This window comes from Pelecanus crispus, chromosome 3 (assembly GCF_030463565.1).
Source record: "Pelecanus crispus isolate bPelCri1 chromosome 3, bPelCri1.pri, whole genome shotgun sequence".
In the NCBI taxonomy this organism is placed as follows: domain Eukaryota; kingdom Metazoa; phylum Chordata; class Aves; order Pelecaniformes; family Pelecanidae; genus Pelecanus; species Pelecanus crispus.
Genome location: NC_134645.1, coordinates 23,601,477 through 23,624,759, shown reverse-complemented (window position 1 = coordinate 23,624,759; position 23,283 = coordinate 23,601,477). Strand labels below are relative to the sequence as shown.

General features: G+C 37.9%; 1 protein-coding gene across 1 annotated transcript in view; it reads left to right on the top strand.

Annotated features, from left to right (window-relative positions):
• Positions 1–23,283, top strand: part of AKT3 (AKT serine/threonine kinase 3) — a 73,141-nt gene that overhangs the window by 41,027 nt on the left and 8,831 nt on the right. The window contains exons 10-11 of the mRNA XM_009484831.2: positions 15,305–15,519; positions 18,255–18,342. Coding sequence (XP_009483106.1) covers positions 15,305–15,519; positions 18,255–18,342 — 303 coding nt within the window. The remainder of the gene's footprint in view (positions 1–15,304; positions 15,520–18,254; positions 18,343–23,283) is intronic.

Sequence of the window (23,283 nt, the reverse complement as noted above, 5' to 3'; positions counted from 1 at the left end):
AGCAAGATATTCTCCAGTTATGTGGAGAAATCCATTCAGCATCTGTCCTTTTAATAGCACTCTTGCATCCTCCTCTTTCATCTAGGTCTGTTGTGATGGGTGCATCCCTTCTGCAGGCCTTTTGGTTCAGTTTCCCATGTGCTTGTTGGCTGGTGGTAGAGGATGCTAGGACAGTGTACTGTGTAACACGCAGGGGGTGAGGTTGCTGTCTACCAGCCGTGTTGCTGAGGTTGCTGCCTACCAGCCAGGAAGCAGCTGACCCAGGAACCTTGCACTGGCAGGAATCTATACCTAGCCTGAGAACTGACTTAATATTTTCTTTTGTATTAATTCAGTGTTGTGGATTCAGTTCCGAACAAGAACTTGAGCTTGGTTCTCCAAATGCTTTTTGGACCATTGTTTGAGACATAGTGTCCTGCTCACTATTCCATCTTTTTGCAAAAACTAGATTGCAGTTGCTTCCAACAGGAAAACAGGGAAGTAGCTAAGCTAGGGTAAGGTGGATTTCTTCCTTGCATGACATTCTCTCAGGTGAAGGTGTCCTTGTGGATCCATACAGAATTACTTCTCAAGGTGACTTCAGAATTACTCTTAATCAGAAAATACGCATACCTGTTGCTGCGTTTTCCCTGCAAACCTTGTTTCTGAGATCAAAGTAGTCCTTCCCATCCTCTGTTGAAAAGACTCTTTGATCTCACGTTGATAGGGCCTGACCTTTCATATAGGACCTGAGACTGACTGTGCTGATACCTGGCAGATCGAGGAAAATGCCCCTGTCCATGTGATCAAGTGGATGGTGAGCCACAGGAAAAAAATGTAATGAGATTGCCAGGTTGGAGCCGATTTTCATCTTCGGAGCTAGAATTACTTCTCTGGACCATCACTGATTTATCTTTCATGACACCCACCTGGAAGTTTATGTGTAACAAGCACAAGCACTGTGCTGTTACAAGGGTGTGCAGGGCTTCCAGCTAGGTGGTCCACAGGTACATTCCCTTCCTGTTGTCCTCTCCTAGTCCTTCCCTGTTATCCAACGCCCGTATTCTACAGTTTAAAGAAAACTAAAATAGCACTTCCTGTGCTTGTCTTACATAGTTATGTGCCAAGCATAAAAGATGGTAGGGTATGAATGCGTCCCCTAGGAATAAAATAGTTGCCACTGTCAAGTAGCAGGGCTTATACATGTTTACCATACAGATGTACATTTTGGTCACAATTACTGAAGAGTGAGTGAGTAGCTTTTTATTTGTGAAATTATATAGTCTTTTGAGAATAATTTGGTTATCTGATAAATAGTGAAATTCCTTTATCATCTGCAATAGAACTAATGCAAGCCTCTTTTTTTTTGTGTGTAAGTGTAGTGGTAATAGTTAATATTTCCCTCTGCCCTAAGAATCTGCAGTATTCCCCATTTGAAAGGTATAAAATAGTTTATAATTTCTCATTCCTTTGTAGTTTACAGGAAAAAACTCCCTGTTTCTTAGGAGTCTGTTTCCATTGTTATCCTTCAAAGTAAGCTGTCACATTAGAGATCATTGTGGTGTCAGAGAATAAACATAAATCCAATGAGAAAAGGATGAATTGTGATCCCATTTAGGAAACACAGATGTATTCTTTGATTTTTTTCAGGAAAAAACCCACAAAATGTTTCTTTTGCAGTTTTGCAGTGGCAAAGGCAGGACAGGACCATATGTCTTTTCCAGACAGTATGACTTGCTTAATAAAGAAAGAATAAAACTGAGAAAGTACTTGTACTTGTAAATATACCTGTGAGACATTTAAAAGCAGTTTGGATTTTGATAGTTTTCAGTTGATTGTCAAGGATCAAAGAACTGCTAATAAAGATACAGACCTCTACAGACTTTCTTTAATAGAAGATTCAGGAAATGAAGCTACTTGGGCAGAGAAATAAAAGTTCTTGCAGCTCTGATCATTTATAAGGGTTATTTCTTATATGAGATTGCAGTTTTGCAATACTCTCTGCATTTCAGTTTAAGTTCTTGGGACTAAGTGCAGTCTTAGTTATAGCAGGGCAGTCGCTGTGGTATTAAGTTTTGGTGTCACGGGAGATACAAGTTTAAATGGCAGAAATTCATTTTGAAGCTTTTAATCTTTTTAATAACAGGAGAGAAGATGTTTTGGCTATGAACAATTCTGTAAGGGACTTCATGGATGATCAGTAAGGGACTTCATGGATAATCAGTCAAATGACTTTTCAGGGATGTAGATGATCAATGATATTTAGGTGTATTCTAATAACAGGGAAAATGGTAGGACCTCGTTAAGTTTTATTAGCATAAAAGTACAGACTAGATGGATGAATGCATTCCTGTAAGAACAGTAGTCTTATTTTTAAAAAAATATAGCAAGACCATTTCAATATAGTTTATGTGGTTGCTATCACTTAAAGGTATGTGACAATAAATAAGACCAGACTAGATTCATAGCCTTTGTCCGTAGGCATGAGAAGATCTGCATGTCTTATAACTTACTTTAAAATGAGACCAGTGGACATGAAGGAAATATTAAGATCAGTTACACAATGCTTGTTTGGCCTTTTTTTTTTTTTTTTTTTTTTTGTGATCCTTCTTTTAGAAATGGGAGTGCGATCATATGTAATCAATTATTTCCCTGAGTTTTATCTCAGAGAAATGAAAGGTAAAACTCTTTTATCAGGAAGCAACTGCTGTCTTTCCTCACTTTTCACTTAATTTCTTTCTTACAGCTTTTCTTTTTGGGAAGGATACGGCTTTGATGTAGGGGTGACCCAAAATCTAGAACTTGGCCATCAAAGTTCAGTGGCTGAATTTCAGCAAGGGGAAACATGGTACCCTGTACTGCAGGCATGGTTATAGCAAGAAAAAACACTTCTCCCATGTTTACAGGAATTGAAGTTGAATTTTCTAAGAATGTTGTGGTATATGCAGATTATAAAATGTTGTGGTAGAGGCAGAAAAAGCATTTTGTCACTGGTGCAGCTATACCTTTATTTTGTTCTTGTAATGCTTGCTTGTATTGGATCAGGATATTTGCCAAAGGCAGTCTGGTAAATTTTTGGACTGAGAATATGACGATCTGCCGCATAGCTCATCTGATATGAGTTGAAACTAAGTGATTTATAGGCAGAGAGGGAACCACTGAAATGCACTGACACAGGCTAGCATGGAAATTGATGTTTTCAGTTTTTGCAGGCATCATGGCGAAGCAGTGTTTTAAACAGGGATTTTAATGCAGGTAGAAGTTGCAGTGTGAGTGTTACAGAAGAGCTCCTTCAGGTGTGGGGAAAAGCATGAAGGTGCTTGTTTGCTAAGAACTTTATGAAAGTAGCCAACATCATGGATAATCTGTGGCAGGCCAATTGAGAGAGATTAGCTAAGGTGAAGATGTAAAAAGAGCAGCATGTTACACTACAGAGAAAATGAAGTTGCATGGGTAATATAGCCGAGGACATTTTCTTTTCTTTTCTTCTAGTTTTTTTTTTTTTTTTCCTTTTTAATGGGGGAGAGAAAAGAAGTTGAGTAAAACAAGGAGGAGGCTAGCAAGGGAGGCTAACAGGAGGTAAAAGGAATTCATGAAATGAATCTAATGATCTCACAGGTAGATTGATAGTCCAGAAATCACAGCTTAGAGATGAGAAGGTTTTCCTTATGGGGAAAAATGAGGTTGTGGGCAGGAAAGAGGCTGGACTAAAGACATCTATGGTGTTTTGTTAATTTTCTCTTAATAGAAACTAACAGAATGTTTTGCAGAGAAGCATAAAAGGCAGGAGAAATTGATGAGCAACTTAAAATGAAGAGGAGCTTGCTGGAGAGTTGTTTGGTTAGGAATATAGAGGAACTGAAGAACAGAATAATTTTTGTTGTGGCTTATGCAGTTTCCTTTTTATCTCCTTTTCCTTTAAATTTCATTTGAATTTAAAGATAATTGAAGCATTGAAGTAATGTGCTTTCTGAAATTCTGTGCAACTTTTATATAAATAATAGGTATGTGCCATTATTTTCCACCTCTAGAACTACTGGATAGACAAGGTAAATAGGGGAAAAGGGAATTTGTGGAAAATGGCACAAATTAAGGGAAAGCAGCTGTTAAGATGCTCCTAGATGGCATCTGCATTCACAAGGCTTTAAGACCAGTATGAACATCTAAGAGTTGGAACAATACTGTAAAGACAGACAGTGGAAAAGGAACTTTATGTTAGGCTTGGTCTTCCATCATGCTCTAGAGAGCAAGTTCTCACTCATACTTGGTTACCTCTGGTGAGCATTAATGAAGATTGATTGTCGGTGGCTTTTTGGTTTTATTTAGGGGAAGGGGTAGTTCCTGTTGTTCTTGGGCTTCTTTTTATTTTCTTCACTTCTGTTAATTCTTTTTTTAGAGAAGGGATGATGAGAGACTCCACCAAATTGTCTGTGTTGATATACATATATTAGTATTCTGGTTCATAGTGGTTTTGTTAGAGACCTGAGAGGCCTGTAGTGGTGCTCTAACAAGACAGAAAGAATTTCATACATAAAATTCTCTTAGAGTGTGGTTAATGTATTGTTGGGGGGTGGGAGGTAAGTTTGTTTCTCTAGCTTTAGACCTGCTTTGTTATTTTCACATTAAAACTGTGTTAAGAAGTGCATTTACAAGCAGAAATGCTGTGCTGAAGCATGATAGAGTTCTGGAAACAGATACCTCCACCATTCAGCTTCTGTGCCTTGATGGCAATTTCCAGTTACGTCGCACCTAGAAGCAGTACCTGCTGCGCTGCATTGTTAAGGAATTGCATCGCATTTCTATGCATTTCTACGCATTTCTGCCCTTGCCTTAGTGTCTTTGCTTCTGCAGCATTTCCATAAGATTTCATGCACCCTTGTAGTTAACGAGAGTCCTTTATTCCTTGTCCTGTGGTAGCTTGGAGAGAAGACACAGGCTGTGACTGTCCAGAAGTAGGCTGCTTGTAGCATCTTATCCTATGCCTCAGGCAACATTGTGCAGACAGACTCAGTCAAGATGGATGTGTGAACTCGTGTGGATGTATTTCTGGGTTTTGTTCCTCTCTTTGAATATAATCTTTTTAGTGCTGAGCTAATTATGTAGTCTCAGTTTTACTGTTGAGTTAGAGTACCTGATCAACTTTCCAACTGTAAAACAGTTTGAAAATCAAATGTAGCTTACATGCAAGACCCAACAAAATTAGAAGTGTTAAGTACGTTTTGGCAGTTCACTTTTATTATGCCCAGTCCTCAAATGTACCAGCAGACAATCATCTGAATGTTAGTTATTTTTCACATGCTTATGTGATCACACAAAAAGTACATGCTAAAAAGAAGCAGATGGTGACAGATGGGGAAGGTTGAATAAGGTGGTTTTGGAAACCTAGAAAAATGCACTTCTGTAATAGTGTAAAAATAAAAATTCTTTGATCGCCAAGTTAGAATGAACAAAATAGAGTGCCCCCCCCCACCTCCAACCCCCAAAAAACTTTACTGATAAAAAGAATTGGAACCTATGAGTATTCAGTGTATATTTAGGAAGGTATGTTATATAGTGTTTTGTCTAAGGATAGAACATTAGTTTTTATCGGCCAGAGACTTGGAAAAGTGGTAGTTATACTCTTTCTTCCTTTTACAATGATGCATTCAAATCAATTGTGTTCTATGCTCAAAGAATGCTGTCAAAAGGGTCATTCTTTGATGTCACATATTGATAGTGTTGCAGGTTGTGATAATATTTTTCTTCTGATATCACAAGAAAGATTTTAACCTTCTTATTACAATGGTAAATAAATCATGTGTGTAATGGGCATAGTCGTATGACTAAAACTGATTGTAACAGGCAGCATTACCTCTTTGCCATATAGGCAAATATAAAGCTAAGTAACTAGAGAAGAATCAACAACAACAAAAAAAATCATCTTTGATGTGTGGACCATCACATCCAAGGACCTACCCTACTATGAGAACTGAAGATTTGCTTATTTATTTGCATTAGTTTAATGGGGTCTTAACATTCATATCTATTGAGTTACATAAACAAAGAAAGATTCCTTTTTAAAAAATGTCAATGATGAGATGTATTTTATTCCATAAAATAAAAAGTATCTAATCTGGTGAATACTTAATTGCTAAATCTTCTACCAACACTGATGCCATAATTATTTTTTTCTTTTTATATTTGAGTAGGTGTTTGTCTTAACCTATAGTACGAGACATTACTGCTTCCTAGTGAGGCAGAATGCTTTGCTTTTGGTCGTTGGCTTTTACTTAAAACCAAGAAGCCCCAGCTTCTGATAACTTGTAATCATTCTCCTGAAAGTATAGTTAGTTTGCTTGGTACCCAAACACTGTAGTTATGTTGTTGTGTTTTGCTTAACTAATTTTCTTTTGGCTTCAAAAGGGTAGTTCAAGTCTATTTACTCTCTGTTTACCTAGACGCTTCATGCATAATCTGATTCTTAGCAGAGGCACAATAGAATTTATTTTACCTGTGGAAATGTGGTTTAGTGTTGGCGTGTGCTCTTGAACAGCTGTCTGTTGTATATTTGGCTACATTTTATTTCTGGGTGAGGACCAGTGGGGGGTGTGAGGAGGAATAACATCTATGCCTGAGAATATTTTCCCTTCTGATTTATGGGAGATTCACAATATGGAATTTTCTCTTTACACTAGAATTCCAAGCACGAACTTACATTTTTACATTGAAAGGAAATGGAAATGCAAAAAGTTGTTTTATCTTGAAAAGCTAGCACCTCATGAAAATTCAAATGTCGTCTTTTTTCTGTTTTGTTATTAGTTACTATATTTTAGCGTACCACATTGTGTTATCTCATGCTCCTAAGTCATCAAAAATGCTAGTGATTTGAATTTGGGCATTTTTGTCAGCTTGGCATTGCCAGCGGGGCCCTGAGCTGAACATGATGGAATGTGGACAGAGCAGGGTATCCAGAGCAGAACATCATTTACTGGTGAGAACCAGCGTCAACACCAAAAGATGGGGAGCATTTAGATGGGGGTATGAAAGCATTGCTCAGTTACACATACAGAAGAGTTGCTACAACAACAGATAAATTAGCACAAGAGTTAGAATTTCTCCTGAAGCCAGATAACCAATGATGTAACAAGAATTTGAATTTTCATGCAATCTGGTTAATCTCACCAGACACAAAAACTAATTGTCCGCATGCAGTATCAGACTTCTCAAGGGGAAAGATGTAACAAATATGCAAAAATAATACAACAAACAAAAGACTAGAAAACAGATTAGCTCCACACTGCCCATAAATAAGCTGTTGTATTCAAACCAGAACTTTAAAGCAGAGAGCAATTTTCTAATAAACCCCACATTTTTTTGTAAAACTAAGTATGACAATTCTTACAAAGACTGTCTCAATAACATGCATGAAGCTTTTTTCATTAATTTTCATTTAATCAATGCAAACATTATTTCCATCTCAGCAAAAGCCTTTCGTTTTTCCAAGAGTAATGAAGCATAAACAAAAGCTGAACAAATGCTGTTTAACATCAGTAAAAATTCAAAATCATTTCAGGAAGAATGAGCAGCCAGAAAGAAATATCACAGTATTATCATTATTTATTACTTCTTACACATCTTGCATCTTATGGCAGTGTATGTTGTGGAGACTACTGCTAGTGCAGTGATAATTAATACAGATATGAACAGGTCCACAGTTTTTCTTCTAATGGTAGATTTGGTAGAGTTATGAGAGACGAGTGCCATCTTTCTGTAGACTGAAATCATCTTTTGCTTTTACTTGCCGCCTTCCGTGAGAGGTGTCTGTTAATGCTAGAACGGAGCTATCCTAGCTTTCTGGTGTTTTGTTTTGTTTTTTGGTGGTGTTTTTTTGGTTTTTGGTTTTTGGGTTTTTTTTGTTCCATTGAATAAGTTTTACTTTTGAGGGGTCTTTTTGATCTGATTTGGTTATTTTCTTGTGTGTTTGGTTTGGTTTGGTTTGGTTTTTTGGTGGGTTTTTGTTTTGGGGTTTGGTTTTTTTTTTTGCTTGCTAAGGTTGCCATTGACTTCTTACAGTCCTTTGTTACAATACTTTTTTCATGTGCAATAGCTTAACTTTTTTTAAGATTTTACATTCTACTGAAGTCAGAGTCCCTTGTAGGAGGTTAAACGCATTAATTAGTATTGCATGGTCTTTACTCTGGGAGGCTTTGCTTAATTCACATTTATACCAGAATGTACCATTTCTGATGCAGCACAATGTGTGCCAGCAAATGAAAAAAATTTAGTTTGCCCTTTTTTTTTAAGGTTACATAACAAAAAGCTAGGTAAGATGGGAGAAATATCTTGTACAAAACTGCATTAGGAAGATAGTCTGCATTAGGACCAGAACTAAAACAGCAGTGCAAGCCAGATACAAAATGGACAAAAACTACCTGCAAAAATTAGAGCAGTAGAAAATTAGAGCAGTAATAGAAAACTTTCTTCCTTGACTTAGTTCTCAGGTATCCATTTCCCAGGGTATCTATAACCTTGAGGTTTTGTCTTTTCAGCTCTATATAATAAAAACAATGAGTATTCATTCAAGTGGTTTTTTATTATTGACGCAGCAATACTCTCACTGTTCATACCAAGATACAGCTATAGTAACTAAATTTGTGTGATACTTGGCAAACATACCTTTCTGCAGGAAGGATTGTTATACATTTGGATAAAAGTCTGTTTCTATAAAGAAATGTGTATTACCTTTGTTCATTAGTGTTAGATTATAAACTTTCTCATTGTTGTAGTTGTTATCACAACTGATAGAAAGTTCTACCAAATATACTTTTTAACTTTTGTTGAATAATATGTGGGTGAATATTTGTTAGCAGACCAACAACTGTAGCAATAAAAATGTGTGAAGGGTTACCGGGAATGCTTAAGGAACATACACTCCACCTGAACTGTAAGGTTAATTGAAAACAGTTTTTTCCCCTTAAATTAACAGTACATTGGTGCATCCAAGTTCTCAGTTTTCTTTCACAACATAGGTGTGCAGACAGTTTGTTTAGATGTTTAAATATTTTCCCATCTGTTCTGTCAAAATTATTGATTGAGCAACAAGCTATTTGTAATGTCCTGTCAGAAAGTCTATATCTAATGTATTAAGAGAAACCGTAACTAGGTCAAAAATGTAATTGCTTTTCCAATAAGTTGCCTTGATTATCTAGCACAAAGTATGAAACCAATATTTTGATATTGTTCTTTTAAAGATAAAACCCAGTGCTGACAACCCTGTGTAGAAGATTGACAGTGAATTGTATGAAGCCTTTCATGCCCAAGGCTATTGCTAAATTTGTCTGTGTGTTCAGAGTCCGGAAGTTACAGCAACTAATTACCATTTAGAGGTCGGTGGGAAGTACATTTCTTGGTTGTGTGAATTTCTGCTGTGTAACCAAAAATCTTCCAGAGGCTGCTCATCAGGGATGGTTTTTTTTCAAGAAAATGCAGTAGAAACAGAATTAAGGGATTTTCTATATTCAGCTCAGTTTGTGTCCGAGGCAGTCACACCTTGTCCAGTATTCTGTGATTAGTGAAGTATCAGAGAATCCTAGTTTCACGGAAGGGAAGGGGAAATACATGATTGACTTAGCATGATCACAGACTTCACCTGTTATACTGCTGGCTAACCTCCTAAAAAAATCTTATTTTCACAGAATCTTGTAAAAGCATTGCATGTGTTTGTATCGACTTCTCTTTGGCTAACTCATTTAATTGCCTGCTTCCTAAGTCTTTGCCCCAAGCCCTTGTAAATAAGAGTTTGCAGATGTGTCTCAAGCTGCTGCCTCCCCAAAAAAATTCAGCTCTAGTTACTGGAGAAATAAAGAGGTAATAAAAGATATCTTTTCACTGGTTTTCACCATAAAAATTAAATGGACATCAAATTCTGTGGACTGTATGTTAGGCACTTAAAGGAGTGACATGCCTAAAGCAAAGGACACCTGGAGATGTATTGACTGATAAACGTAAAGATTAAAATCTACAACCACTGGTGAAGTAGAGGAGCAAGTCTTTTTAATGGTTTTTGTTTTCTGGGAAAGAGAAAACTTTCAGTGGTACTAACGATTTTTATTAATATTTTCAGGTCTGAGACACTGGACTCTTCAGCCGTGGGGAATAGTACGAAAAGATTGCTTTTTTTTTGTCAATAAATGCATATACAAGAATATTTTTCTTTTCCGATCTGTAGTTAGTTGTCAGCAAAATTAATTGCTATGTGTGAGGGGCAAACACAATTGAATTACTGCAATCTTAGCAGCCCTGCAGTGTGTTTGTGTTGTCTTAGTCATCACAAAGACAAAGCTCAGACTGTGAACTGAATTTTGTATTTTTTATTTTGTATGTAGGGCTTGATGGTCTTTGCTCTGTGTATGAAGCACTATCCCACTGTATACTTGGTCATTGCCAATAACACTCTCCAGAAACCCCAAAGTGTGCAGAGACAGTGGAGTCACTAGAGAATAATTTGTTTTTGTTATGGTTGGCTTTTCCTGCTATCTCAGTAAATTTAAAAAAGTGTTGAGTTGCCTTTTGACCACAATACAAATGAAAGTTTTAAGGTAAATAATAGCTTCCCCTTAGCTGAAACTACAGTATTGTCCAGTGCCTCTAAAACATCCATAAAAGCACTGAAGTACCTGCATGTGCCTGGAAGCAGATGCCTGGCTAATGTTTCTTGCTTGTTAGAAAGCGTGTATGTTATTTAACCTCTTGCGTATTTATCTAAGACTGGAAAAATACAAACTTCAGTAGCGCCTCTGCAGTTTTTTTAGAAGCATCCATATAAACCCCGGCTGTGTCCTTGTAGTGCATGTGTAGGTGTAAGTTATAGAGGAGCATCAACGCCTGTAAGAACTGCAGCGGTTTCAGTGCAGTAATAAGTTTATGCCCACTTTGGAGCCCTGTTATACTGCTGGAGTGCTTTAGAGAAATACAGGTTGGGAAGAGAATCAGGCCCTTCATCTTCCCATTACGTGAGCACGGCTGTTGCAGCTGTCTGTACGTGCAGTGTAACTTCTGTGGTGTAACTTTGGGGCCGAGTTTGACAAGCACTGCTTTCTGCAGCAATGCCACATCCGATGCTGCTTGCCCTGGTGTTCTCACTTGGGCTACTTCAGGCAGCAGTTGAGTGGCTTAGGTCAGAAAGCTTGGTTCAGGTGAAAAATAACCCAGGGTGAAGATTTTTTTTCTTTTTTTTTCCTTAGTACTGGTCTACTCTCTGCAGTAGTGTGTTGCATAGTTTTGGCAAGGTAAGGGAAGTTGTGGTGAGGGAACAGAAGCATGAGTGTGAGTTAGGCTGGCACTGCCTCTGCAAGAACCAGTTGTTGAACTACAGCCCTAAAAACAAATGGAGTAGGGTTTCCTCAAGTAATAAAAGTGATGGGCATTTTTTGAGTTTTATTTCCCATAATCTATGGTATCATCCAGACTAAACTGCAGTCAGCCCACTTCCTGCTTTACTCAACACTGGGAAGTCACTTGGGTACAGTGGTGATGTGAGGTGTCGGCTAGGAGTGAGTGACTATAAATGTTTCCACATACTCAAGTCATACCATGCTGGAGATCTCATATCTTAAAAGCTCACCTAGATCTTGACTTGGTGGCTTGGGATTTTGGCACCCCACATGTATGAGGCAGATGAAGGAAGGGAAGTCATGTATCTGAATGATCTGACTATTTAAACAAATTTTGTGGAAGAAAGCACGTAACTTCATCTTTACTTCATGAAAACGCACCTGACTGGAGTACTTGCTCAGTGTAGCTGCTCTTTCTGTAGCTTGTGAGTTCCATGTGGTTCTTCAGTGTGATACCCCTAGAAAATACTGATACATTACTTTACAGCAGATACCAGAGTGGTTGGGCTTGTGCCCTTTACAGTGGTTTTGGTGGGCCTGCTGCCTTGCCTGCTGTGACCTGGAAGGGATGGGGTTGTTCGGACAGTGTATTGGCTTAAAGACAGATTTGTGAGCCTTTACAGGGCGGGACAAGAATTGGCAGGAGATGATGGAGGCAGCTTTTAAGGGCAGTGCACAAAGTCCAAGAGATGAAACTTCCCACTGTGTCTGTGCCTGGCCAGGTGCTTAGGCTGGTACCCCATATATACAAGGATACCCCACAAATACTGGAGGGACAGCAGTATCAGTCCTCACAGCCAAAGGAGGCATTTCTAAAAGCAGGTATTTACCTCATGGTAGGCAAAAGATTGGATTATTCGTAGGTACAAAGCCTGCAGCTGTGTGTCATGTTCAGTTTAGCGCTGAGTTGAAGCTTTCTTGACCTATGTTCAGTGTAATTAAAACCAAATCCCTCAAATCCAAGAATTGTTTGGAAAGGATTCTGTAATGCTGGGGCAGTGTGTATAGACATGTTCTCATGCTTGCCCTAATTGTATGGATTCGGTTGTAGGAGCTGCTGGACTCCAGCACTTCCATTGATTTGTCACAGTCTACAAATCCTGGAGTTTCTTAACACCATGAGGAACAGAAATGACTTAAAGAAAATAATTGTGTGTATTTACTGTGAACGCATTATGCACAATTTTATTACATTTATATTAAAATAAGTTGAGATGCATTTTGCTTTATTTACACTATTTTCAGGCTGTTTTTCTTTCGCCTAAATGAAACCCTTTTGATGCTCTTGCTTGTCTGGCTGGCTGTAAACCAGGTATTTAAACAAAAATAAAGAGTTGCCAGTTTTGCCAGCTGGGGATGAGAACCCGGCTGGTGATATGCGGGTTCGGGAGGCAGTTAATCCAGCTTTTATGCTTTTTTATGATTTTATGTAAAAAGAGGTTAAAAATCACATTTGGCTCTTTCTTTGTACCACTGTTTTGTTGCTGTTGTGGGAATGCAGCAAAAGGTTGCTCATACTTTTTATTATTATTAGGTAAAGTCCTGCATAAATTAGGTAAAGCCCCAGATACAGTTTGCTTTAGCTATTGGCCATGTGATTTGCCTTGTTCAGAGGATGATATGTTTTATCTTCCCATTGCCTTCTTTTATAAATCACAAATGCAAACCACACCTCAACTTGTAAAAAGAATCTACCACTGCCTTACAATTTTATATATTTACTAGCTTCAGAAGAAAAGAGTAGGTTGCTGTACAAATAGGAGAAATGGTAACAGTGCGAACAGATAGAGTAGAAAAATATATAATGCTTTTTTTCTGTGGCAGAAGAACCAGTGATTTAAAGACAAGCACCGCAGATTTCACATACAGTTTTTCAGCAAATAGCTTGCAATATGCTCAAGCTCATAAAACATTTAATTAATTTTAAAGTGCAGGAATTATTTTAGTTAGTTTTTTCGTATGTACTTATTCAGATAATTTGTTGTATTTTACACTTTCCAAAATTTCACCCTCTATTTGGAAATATCAATGATGTAACGAGTCTGTGTGTTTTGGCACAGTTGTAAATAGTATGTGTTAATGTGTTAATATTTATGATTTTTTAATCTTATATACATGAGAGGGATTTGTAATACACTTCTTTTCATCATGTTTCTACTACTAATCCTTAAGGACAGTGAAAACTAGGAATATGAATGCATTAATTACTGTGGGATTGTCAAAATTGCCATACTGGATCAGATTGCATTTTGTTTCTCCTCATAGCATGTACCAGATACTTCAGAGCAGGGTTGGATTTACTGGGGGAAAAAAAGGAGAGGCAGATAAATGAGCTCAACCCCCCTTGTTAGGACTGGCTGGGGTAAGTGCATGTGTCCTGTGATGTGGTCACGGCCACTTAGTGTCCCCAGACGGGTGAGGACTGTGTCTGCCCTTGCTTCAGAGGAAATTATTGGAAGTCATCTTACACTTTTTAGACAATCACAAGATAATGTGCTCATGGAGAAGGTTATTTCTGATCTGTTAGAGGTTGCCTTATTCTGAAGGCTTTACTACACATCACCAGATTTTCACTACTATATGTCTAAATGACTGTTCCTGTGTATCTACTTACAGTTTGAATCTGGGTGAGCTCTTGGTGGTTGTGATTGCGTGTGTCTGTGTTGTGAAAAGTATTTTGTTTTCTGTGGATTAGCTTGTTGGTTTGGTTTTTTTTTTTTTTTTTTTTGTTAATCAATTGTATGTGCTACCTTGCAGAATCTGCCTTTTAATGATACAGAAACATTTTTTTATAAATAATTATATTTACTTCTTTATAAATATATTCCAACTGTATTAGTTGCATTTCTTTGATCTTCCTAGCTGTTTATTATTTAAGTCTTAATTTCTTCGTTTAAGGTTTTTGCCTCTTTAATAGATCTTCCTGCAGCAAATGCTGGCAATTTGGCACATAAGGTTGTAGTGCCTTCTGTATTACCATTTATTAACTTCTAACTGTTCTATCTTTTTTGAGTGAAAGGGTATGATCTTCTAGAAATTCACAGAAAGTGGAATTATACATGTATATATTCAGTAGCCTTCAGTTTCCTTATTGCTTATGGTTTCACTATGGGAGTATGCTGCTGTTATGTTGTCTCCATTTCTACAGTTTAATATGAAGGTGTATTAAGGTCAAGACACACTGCTTAGATTCCCTATTCCAATTCTCTGGGGCTGCTGGGAGAAGGGCTGTGGAGTAGGTTGTTTTGAGGCACACAACATCGGAGGCATTATGTTAACAAATTATATAAATGTTACCATATTTCTGTGATCATATAATTTCATATAAACATAGTGTTATAGTAAACATAGTTCGTATAAACACTGTCATATCGCTTTGCATTAGCACAGTTCAGCTGTTTGGACTACTAATGAAACTGTCAGGAGAAACGCATTGAGGACTTCTAATATAAACAAAGATCATAAAGAAGCTAAGTTTATCTTAGTAAGATTAAGGTGTTTCTAAATTTGAGGCTTTATTCTTACAGGTGGGGTAAGGAGAGAGGAAGTGACTGAGCAAGGAGATGCTCCACTTCTTCTCCCAGAAGAATGCCAACTGAGACAGTAGTGCCCGTAGATCAAGTGTCTCTTCTTAAAACTGTGTACACTGTAAATGGGATGGTAGAGCACATAGGAAAGGGGAAAATGCACTCATGATCATTATGAGCAGGTCATTCTCAATTTTATATTTTGCTTTTAGCAGTCGGTCCCCAGTATCCCTGGAATTTCAGTGAGCTCAGATGTGTGGGTCAGTACTGCAGTTGCATGTATTGAGCCAGGTCCTGGGAGTCCTTGTGGCACACTGTGAAAATAAATTCTTGGAAACACATTCATACAGAGGTGCATCAAGTAGACTGAAATGATTGTATCTGAAATAGTGCATGTCTTACAGCTGGTTTTGGTTTCTGTCTTAGGTATTGGAAGATAATGACTATGGTCGTGCAGTGGACTGGTGGGGATTAGGAGTTGTCATGTATGAAATGATGTGTGGAAGATTACCGTTCTACAACCAAGATCATGAGAAACTATTTGAACTGATACTAATGGAGGACATAAAATTTCCTCGAACTCTGTCTGCAGATGCAAAATCATTACTATCAGGCCTACTGATAAAGGATCCAAATAAGCGGTAAGTGAAATTACTTGGGTATACAGGCATAATAAATACTCTAAATTATACTGGGTAATATAAAAATAGGCCAGTGGTGCCTGGTCTTCCTGGCTGAAGGACCTGTCAGTCACAGGAAAGGGCCATATGCAGCCATACTGTCTCAGATTTCTACTTTTTCAGTACAGCAACAATATATACAAAGTGAGTTTAACAAGCAGAAGGGGAAAAAGCATGTGGAAGAGAAGACTTTTTTAATCATTCACAGCAAACATAAGGATCTTTTCAGGTTTAGATTGTGTACTGGAACAAAGGGAAAGCTCTAAATCATTTTTCAGAGTATGACTTAACCCTGAGTTGTCTGTAGTGTCTCATGGGGACTACACCACTTTTTCTTGGAAGTGATCATACCAGAAGGCATGTATAGACAGCCACTGATAAATTTTATTAGGGCACATAATTAGATCACGTATTAGACCATGTAAACTAGAAACCTGTTAAAAAATACATCTTCTGAGTGAAATCTAAATACAGTGGTTTGAAAGCAAGTATTGCCCAGCTGCCGCCTGTGCCCTTTTGTGGCAGGCTTTTCCCTCTGGGATTGTTGCCTAGGAGAGCCATTTTCCAGTGGCTCCTGCACTGGACTGGCAGTGTCCAGTCCCCTCTGGTTCTAAACCAAATCTCTGTCTTTGTAGATCAGTAAGATTTGTCTGTAGGTCCCCTCTTTTCCCCAATCTCTCTGTTGTTCTTGCAAGTCTCTTGGCATGTTTTAAGGCTGCAGACATTCTTCTGTCTGTCTACCTCTCTTCTCTAGTCCTCCTTCATCCTCAGTTTGTTCTCAAGAAGTTTTTGGTAGTGGGCATTGCTCGCTGGCACTCAGGGCGGGACTGGTTGCCGTGTCTCTCGGAGGGATTTGCCCGCACGCAGCCAAGTGCAGCAGCCAGGACAGTGCAAGTGGTCACCCTTTCTGCTGCTGCCCAGCAATGCCTGTTTAACTGAATTTACTGTATGCAGTAAAAGCAAACTGTGACCACCCAACCAAATACATGGAGATTAAAGTAAAAATTTGTTCCTGTAGCAACTCCTAATGCATGTTAACCTCCAAACAATCTGACCCATCAAATATATTAACCTTGGAACTGAAAAGATACTTTCTTCTAATTAATCTTTGCAGACAGTAGTGTTTATTACAGACTTACATTTACAAGCTTATTCATATTCAAGTTCTGGTGCTGGCTAATGCTAAATAGGGTGGGAGCACAGAGGTTAACTGCAACTCAGCTTTTCTCTGAGCAGCTGGATGGGGAGATATTGAGAGAAGTCTGGAGGTTGCAGGCTGACTGGGATGCTTAGCAGAGATGTGGAGAATTTTACAATGAGTAGCTGAGAAACAAAGAGGAATACTGCTTGGAAATGAGAATAACTTTATACCCAGTTACTGCGAGACTGAGGTAGTAGTCCAGAATATTTTTGTAATTTGGCAGCAGGGTAATACCAATACAGATTTTTTTTCTTGGTTGTGGGAATTAGTGCTCCTTGCAATAAATGCTTTAGAGAGGAATGTATCTTAAAAGGTTGCTTTTAAAATTTGTCTTTATACCTTTAGCAGTTCCTTTTAATGAAACACAAACTACTTGTGTCACTCTTCTTGTCAATATTTAACATGTATGGGCTGCTTGTTCAGTTAAGATTAGCTTTTTTCCTGTTGCAACTTCTTTCTGTTAGACCAGTAGGATAGCCAGTCTCAGGAAGAAGTTAGATGAGAGCAGTTCTGAAAGTCCACATGCTGTTGAAAGGGGCAGAGCTTCCCTTCCCTGGATGTGTGGTTCTTTCTCCACCAACAGGAGCAGCTCAAGGGAGCTCACTAAGCTTGTTGAGTCAAATTTGACTTGCTAATGCAACAAAACCCAGCCAGTTCTTTCTCGTTTTCTCATTGAGGGGTTAGTTTCCTTCCAGGTTAGTGAGCTGACTCAGCTCACAGTCATCAGTGGGAATGCTGCTCTAGATGCAAGTGAGAGGGGAGAGCTATGGGCAGGGGTGCGACCCTCCTCCGTTGGCAGCAGTGACCACCTCCCTGAGCTCAAATCGCATTGGGCAAGTTCACCCAAAGTAGGTGGAATTCACTTCCTAAGATGACTTGCCAGAGTCTGGCTTTGGCAAGCTATGGGCCACAGTGAATAGTGTGGTTATTTACAATGGCCTTTAAATAACCTTCTCAGCAGGCCTACAATTTATTAATTTATACTAATTGACTCAGATTGAGACTATTTTATGGTAATTGGTTAATTGTTACAGCACCCAGATGCAACAGCAGTGAACACTGTATAAAAATGATGTGTGAGTCATTACTGATTCAGCGCCTGGCACCTCCTTGGCAAAATTTTATGTCAGCATTACTGAGTTGGTTTGGGTTTTTAATAGTGCCAGAACGTCAGTTGGTCTTTCAAGAAAAGTAAACTTAAGTATGTTTTTAAAATGAATGAATTATTAAAAAAGCTCATCATAGACAGTAATGAACACTGTAGTTGGATTAATCAAATAGAATAGACCATGGCATGAATACTTCTACTATCACATTTTCTCTCAAGATCACCTGAATTCATATTAAACAGGTGAGGATTACATACTAAATGGGTGAGAATTGTTCCCAGATAGTCAAAAACAAACGGTCACTTTTCCAACAGTTACAATCACTTAATCTCCCTTTAACAGTAATGCTTGTTTAATAGATTTTTTTTTTTTTCCACTCTCTTTAGACTTGGTGGAGGCCCAGATGATGCAAAAGAAATCATGCGTCACAGTTTCTTTGCTGGAGTAAACTGGCAAGATGTATATGATAAAAAGGTATGTCTTTATACGACATTGAATAATCTGGCTTCTGCAAAGTGGTTTCAACCGATAGTCATAGGACTGCTGCTCTCTGCAGTTAGTCATGTTTTTCTTTGCAACTTTCTGTGTTAATACAAATGAATAATTATTCTGAACTAGGTGTACTTACTTAATCTTTTGTTCTTCAGTAATAATTTGTCAGTGGACCAAAAATAAATTTTGCAAACCAACCTAAACTCAGGAAAGATTTTTCTTTTATTATGTAAATGTCCAAATCTTTTCCTTTCCTTTTGTCCTCCTGGGCCTTCAAGAGAAAAGTAGGTGTACGACTCAAGATAGTGTGAGAAAATGTAATGGAAGTTTATCCTGAATAGTCTTTTTATTTCTGCCTTTTATTGAAAAGTTGTTTTATGGAAATAGGAAAATGAAGTGATTGGAAGGGACTCATAGCAAAAATCTGCTTTCTGACTGATTGTGTTTAAGTAGAAATCTTTTTCAAACTTATTTTTAAAGAGATAGCTAAGAAAATTAAAGTAGCATTAAAACACTGAGCCAAAACAGCTTGTGGAGAAAGCGAGTACTGGGAATTCAATTGGAACAGTTTTCTCTAAACCCAGTGCTGTTCCTGTAATGATCAACACTTTGGGGATGATTTTAGAAAATGAATTTATCTTACTCAGTAGTGAAACTCAATTTGACTTAAGTTGTTTTATATACAGAAGCTGATTTTATCTCAGTACTTGTGTAAGAATTTACTTGTTGCTATAAACCCCTTCTATTTTCATAAAGTCTTTTTTTTCCCCCCAACTGTTTTACATTGTTAATCTGCCAGTTGAGCTGCGTAATCTTAAAAGATAGATTTTTCTCCTTTTTTTGCTTTGTTCAAATAGAAGGAAAATGGAAGCCATACGAATGAGCAGAATATGTTTATGCTACAATGTCAATGATACAAAATGTTTTTTCAGTTGTTGTTGAACTGAAATTTTAAAAATATGTGGTTGTTGGTGTGGTACTTCTCTGACAAATACCGGAATTGAAATAAGAGCCTGTATATGATGACACAAAATATGGTACTCTGAAGTTACTTGATACAAGTGTGATTTTTCCCTGGCAGTATCATGAGGCTTCAGAAAACTCTACAGTAAATAATCAGAGCAAGTATATTAATCACGTTACTTTATGAGCTCAGCCACTGGTTGGTTATGTAAGGACATTGTAGAGAAGCACTCCGAGGATAAAATCTAAAAATACAAGGTGAGGACCTTTCTGGAGTTTAAAAAAACCCACTGAAATCGATTGGATTGCAGTGTGCTAGGAGTGGGTGAGAAAGAAAAAGCTGTTACATTACTCTTGCTCTGTTGAAAAAGAATTCTTAATTATTTTACATTAGAAATAGAGCTCTCAATTCTACACTGTGTTCAACATCATATTTAGTTAAGAAAATATAGCTACTCTTAATTTGTAAGCATGTGCTTTGAGTCTTTCCAAATCAACATGGCAAATGTCTTTCAGTCAAGATCTTATTCTGAGCTATTAAAATAAAAGGAGGTATTTTTCAGATATAAATACACACACATATATATAAAAATGTATAGAAATGTATAGAAGTATATATCAATAAATATATAAATGTAGGTATTTTGGTTTTCTGCTCATGGAGGTGGGTATGGCTTATTGGAGTATTATAACTGGAGAAATGGTAGTAATTCATTGTTTATTCTGTCCACTGTTGCTTTGAGAAACTAAATTTGCCCATAAAAAATCAATTGAATTTCCTCAGTTGAACAGTTAACTTCAAGGATCACAGGAACTGCTTTTGTGCAGTATTGGCACACAATGTGTCCTTTATGGAAAAATAACTTAGGAAAATTACTTCTGACAGTATGTTTTTTTGTTTAATTAAAAAAAATAGTTTTGTTCCTATTACAAAGCCATTTGTCTGGTTGGTTAAAATACCCAGTTGTTCCTTCCGCGCACAGAGTCTTATCAGTTCTGAAGTATGCAGAGTGAGACTGTGCTCTGAAATATAAACTTCAAACATAATAATGAGGTTAATGAACTTTCACTGAGTATGTTGATTAGAATGCTTATATGAATATTTTTGAGGTTTTGGTATTCGAAAATAACTCAGGAGGAATGTGCATCAAACAAATTTGATTTTCAAATAGATTTATTCTATGCTTGCTTCTGTTGCTGTTTATTATTAGTAGTATAGTCTTCAGCAGTAGGGTCACTTGATGAAATTGATAGTTGATATAATTATTTGCATAGTAAAAATATTTCACAGTATTCTTGCCTGAGGTTTATGCACCATGAAACTATAATTTTCTGGCTACGTTTCAGGAGTGTCTTTCTGTTAGCAATGAAAGAACTGAAGTTCACATTCAGAGTAATGGAAACCAAAAGACCATGTGTATTCCAAGTAGTTTCTGGGGGATGGTTTTGTACATGTGCACACTATGCTCCTGTGCCACTAATTTTATAATTTTTACTAGAGATTAAGTACATCTCTGTACTTACTAGGTTATCACTTTACCGGTGTGAATTAGAGACAGAATTCTGTATCTGTAAACTTAAGAGTATTTCATGCAACAACAGTAGCTCTGTCAGCTCAAACGGATCCAAATGGTCAAATGGAATTATTAGCTCTCTGATACTGCTAACTAATTAAACTAATTTGGTACTACACAATGCTAATAAAATGTTGTATGGCACACTGGAGTAGAGAAGGTCGTTACCTTTAAATGAAAAATGTATAGTAGTTAGCATTTGTGATCAGATGTATTTATTTTTGGCAGAAAAACCATGAGGGCATATGAAAGAGAGCAGCCTGTGCCAGGTTCTTCCTGTGATCATCTCAGCCCTCATGAGTTTTTATCTCTGTGCCTGAGTATGAGAAATTGAATAGTTTGGCAAACTCTGAAGACTTCAAAAGCCCATCTACTTCTAAATAAAATATTTGTTTTATTTTTAGCTAGAATCAGGAAGCTTTTTGAAATTTCTCTGTTACTTGTTTAGGAATTGTTTTAGCATATTTTTATTTGGGTTGCAGAAATACTCAAGTTGTTGGATGTTCTGTCTAGGGTCTTTCACCAAACAAAAACCACATGGGCATTAATTTAAAGGTAGGAATTTATGTATGTCTTCAGGATGCAGCTTGAAGCACTCTGGCAGCCTCATGTCAAAGGAGATGCAGACCTTTTAGCAAAGCCTGGGTTTCCTCCTGCATGTAATATGGATGAAAGAAGAAGAAAGAAACTGTATGGGAATTTGGGCTGAGATACATACATCTCCTCCTGATTTCTCATAATACCTCTGATTGTTCCTGAAGCAAATGAGGGAGTGCTAACTGATTTATTTCTTAGTACTGGGAAGGGAGCAGGGGCAAGTGGCAGTCATGGTTAAAGCTGGGGTGTCTGACTTCGCTGCAGGCACAGCACTTGCGAAGGCACCTATCTTAGTGCGGAGGCAGCCACTTCCAGCACGAGGTCTGGCAGCTGCAAGAAGCTGTTCCTTACTCTTCGGCTGTGACTACCTTTGGTTTACGTAAGACACAGCAACAGCAGCTGACTAAACCCCACGACTGAAGCCCTGGGTTCGCGCCTGGCAAAATCTTCAATATTTTTTGATATTGATATATAATATCAATATTATCATATATATCAATAATACAACGCCAATATAATATCAATATCGATATATAATATATTGATATTGATATATAATCCAATATAAATCAATATAACTATAATCTTAAATGCACGTTTAAGTACTTTCGTGTATCAGGTTTTAAGGGAAAGGGCAGGAGGGGAATAGGAATAGCAACATCTGGTTTTAGGCCGTTGCTATTTGAGTCATACTATTTTTGTACAATTATCTGCAGTGCAACAAAGCCTGTAGAAATGACCCTCGTTACTTGCTTTTGTGTTGTTGCCATGCGAAGTAGTAAAAAAAAGATCAGAAAACTGCTAACCAGTCTGATCTTTTCATTGTGTTTCCAGTGACCCTTTAAATGATATGGGCAGACCTAGTGGTGATAACCACCCCTTCCCCCAGCTGCTTGAATTTATAGGGAGGAAAACGTGCATAAGGGTGTCTGATTCTTAAACCTGTTGCTGTAGTCCTGGGGGTCGTGGTTGCTCTCTGTCCCGTTGTGTCAGCATTGTATCACTTGGAAAACGGAGTTTGTCCGTGGGCAACCCCCCCTGCTGAAGCCTGCCTTCCTGTGGATTGTGTTGTGTGTCCTTCCACCACTGAAATCCCAGCTCTTCCTGGGACCACCACGTGCAGTGTCCTACCAGGGCCCGCGGGGTATTTCCAGCTCCCGGCCGCGCTGCGGCTGCTGGCTGGGTCGCAGGCTGCCTGCTTCTGGGCTGGCGCTGGGGATGAACCAGTCCCTGCAGGGATGCTTACTGACCGGCTGCAAGCTCCGCCAAAATGACTGTCTTTCCTTCCGTGGAAACTCTAGTTTGGTGGGGATGGACAGGGACGTCTCTCTTCTGTTCGGTGATCTTTTCTCCATAATGGTGCGTTTGCCCAGCCGTTCGAAATTTGTTAGGGAAGGACGTACAGACTGACAGAATGCGTAATCTCATCAGCTCCCGTTTCTTTTGGTAACTGAGCTAATATCAGAAAAAGGAGAAAAAAAATATTGTTAGGAAAGGAAAATCAGTGTTCTAAAGGACTTGCGTATTTTTAATTAAAATACTGTTGTTGAGGATCTAACGTTGAAAGACTGAACTAAGGTTTTGTGTTGTTAGTATCCCTGCATGATTTTTAGAATCGCCAAGCATTTGCTTTGATGGGAGCTTAAAAGATGTATAAATGAGGGAACATCTATTAACATATACACATCAGAAAAATATAAAATTTTGAGACAAGCTTTGCTAGTGTCCTTTTAAAATGTTTTATTGTGGTATTTTGCAAGTTAACGAATTTCAGTTTATGTGAAAATCA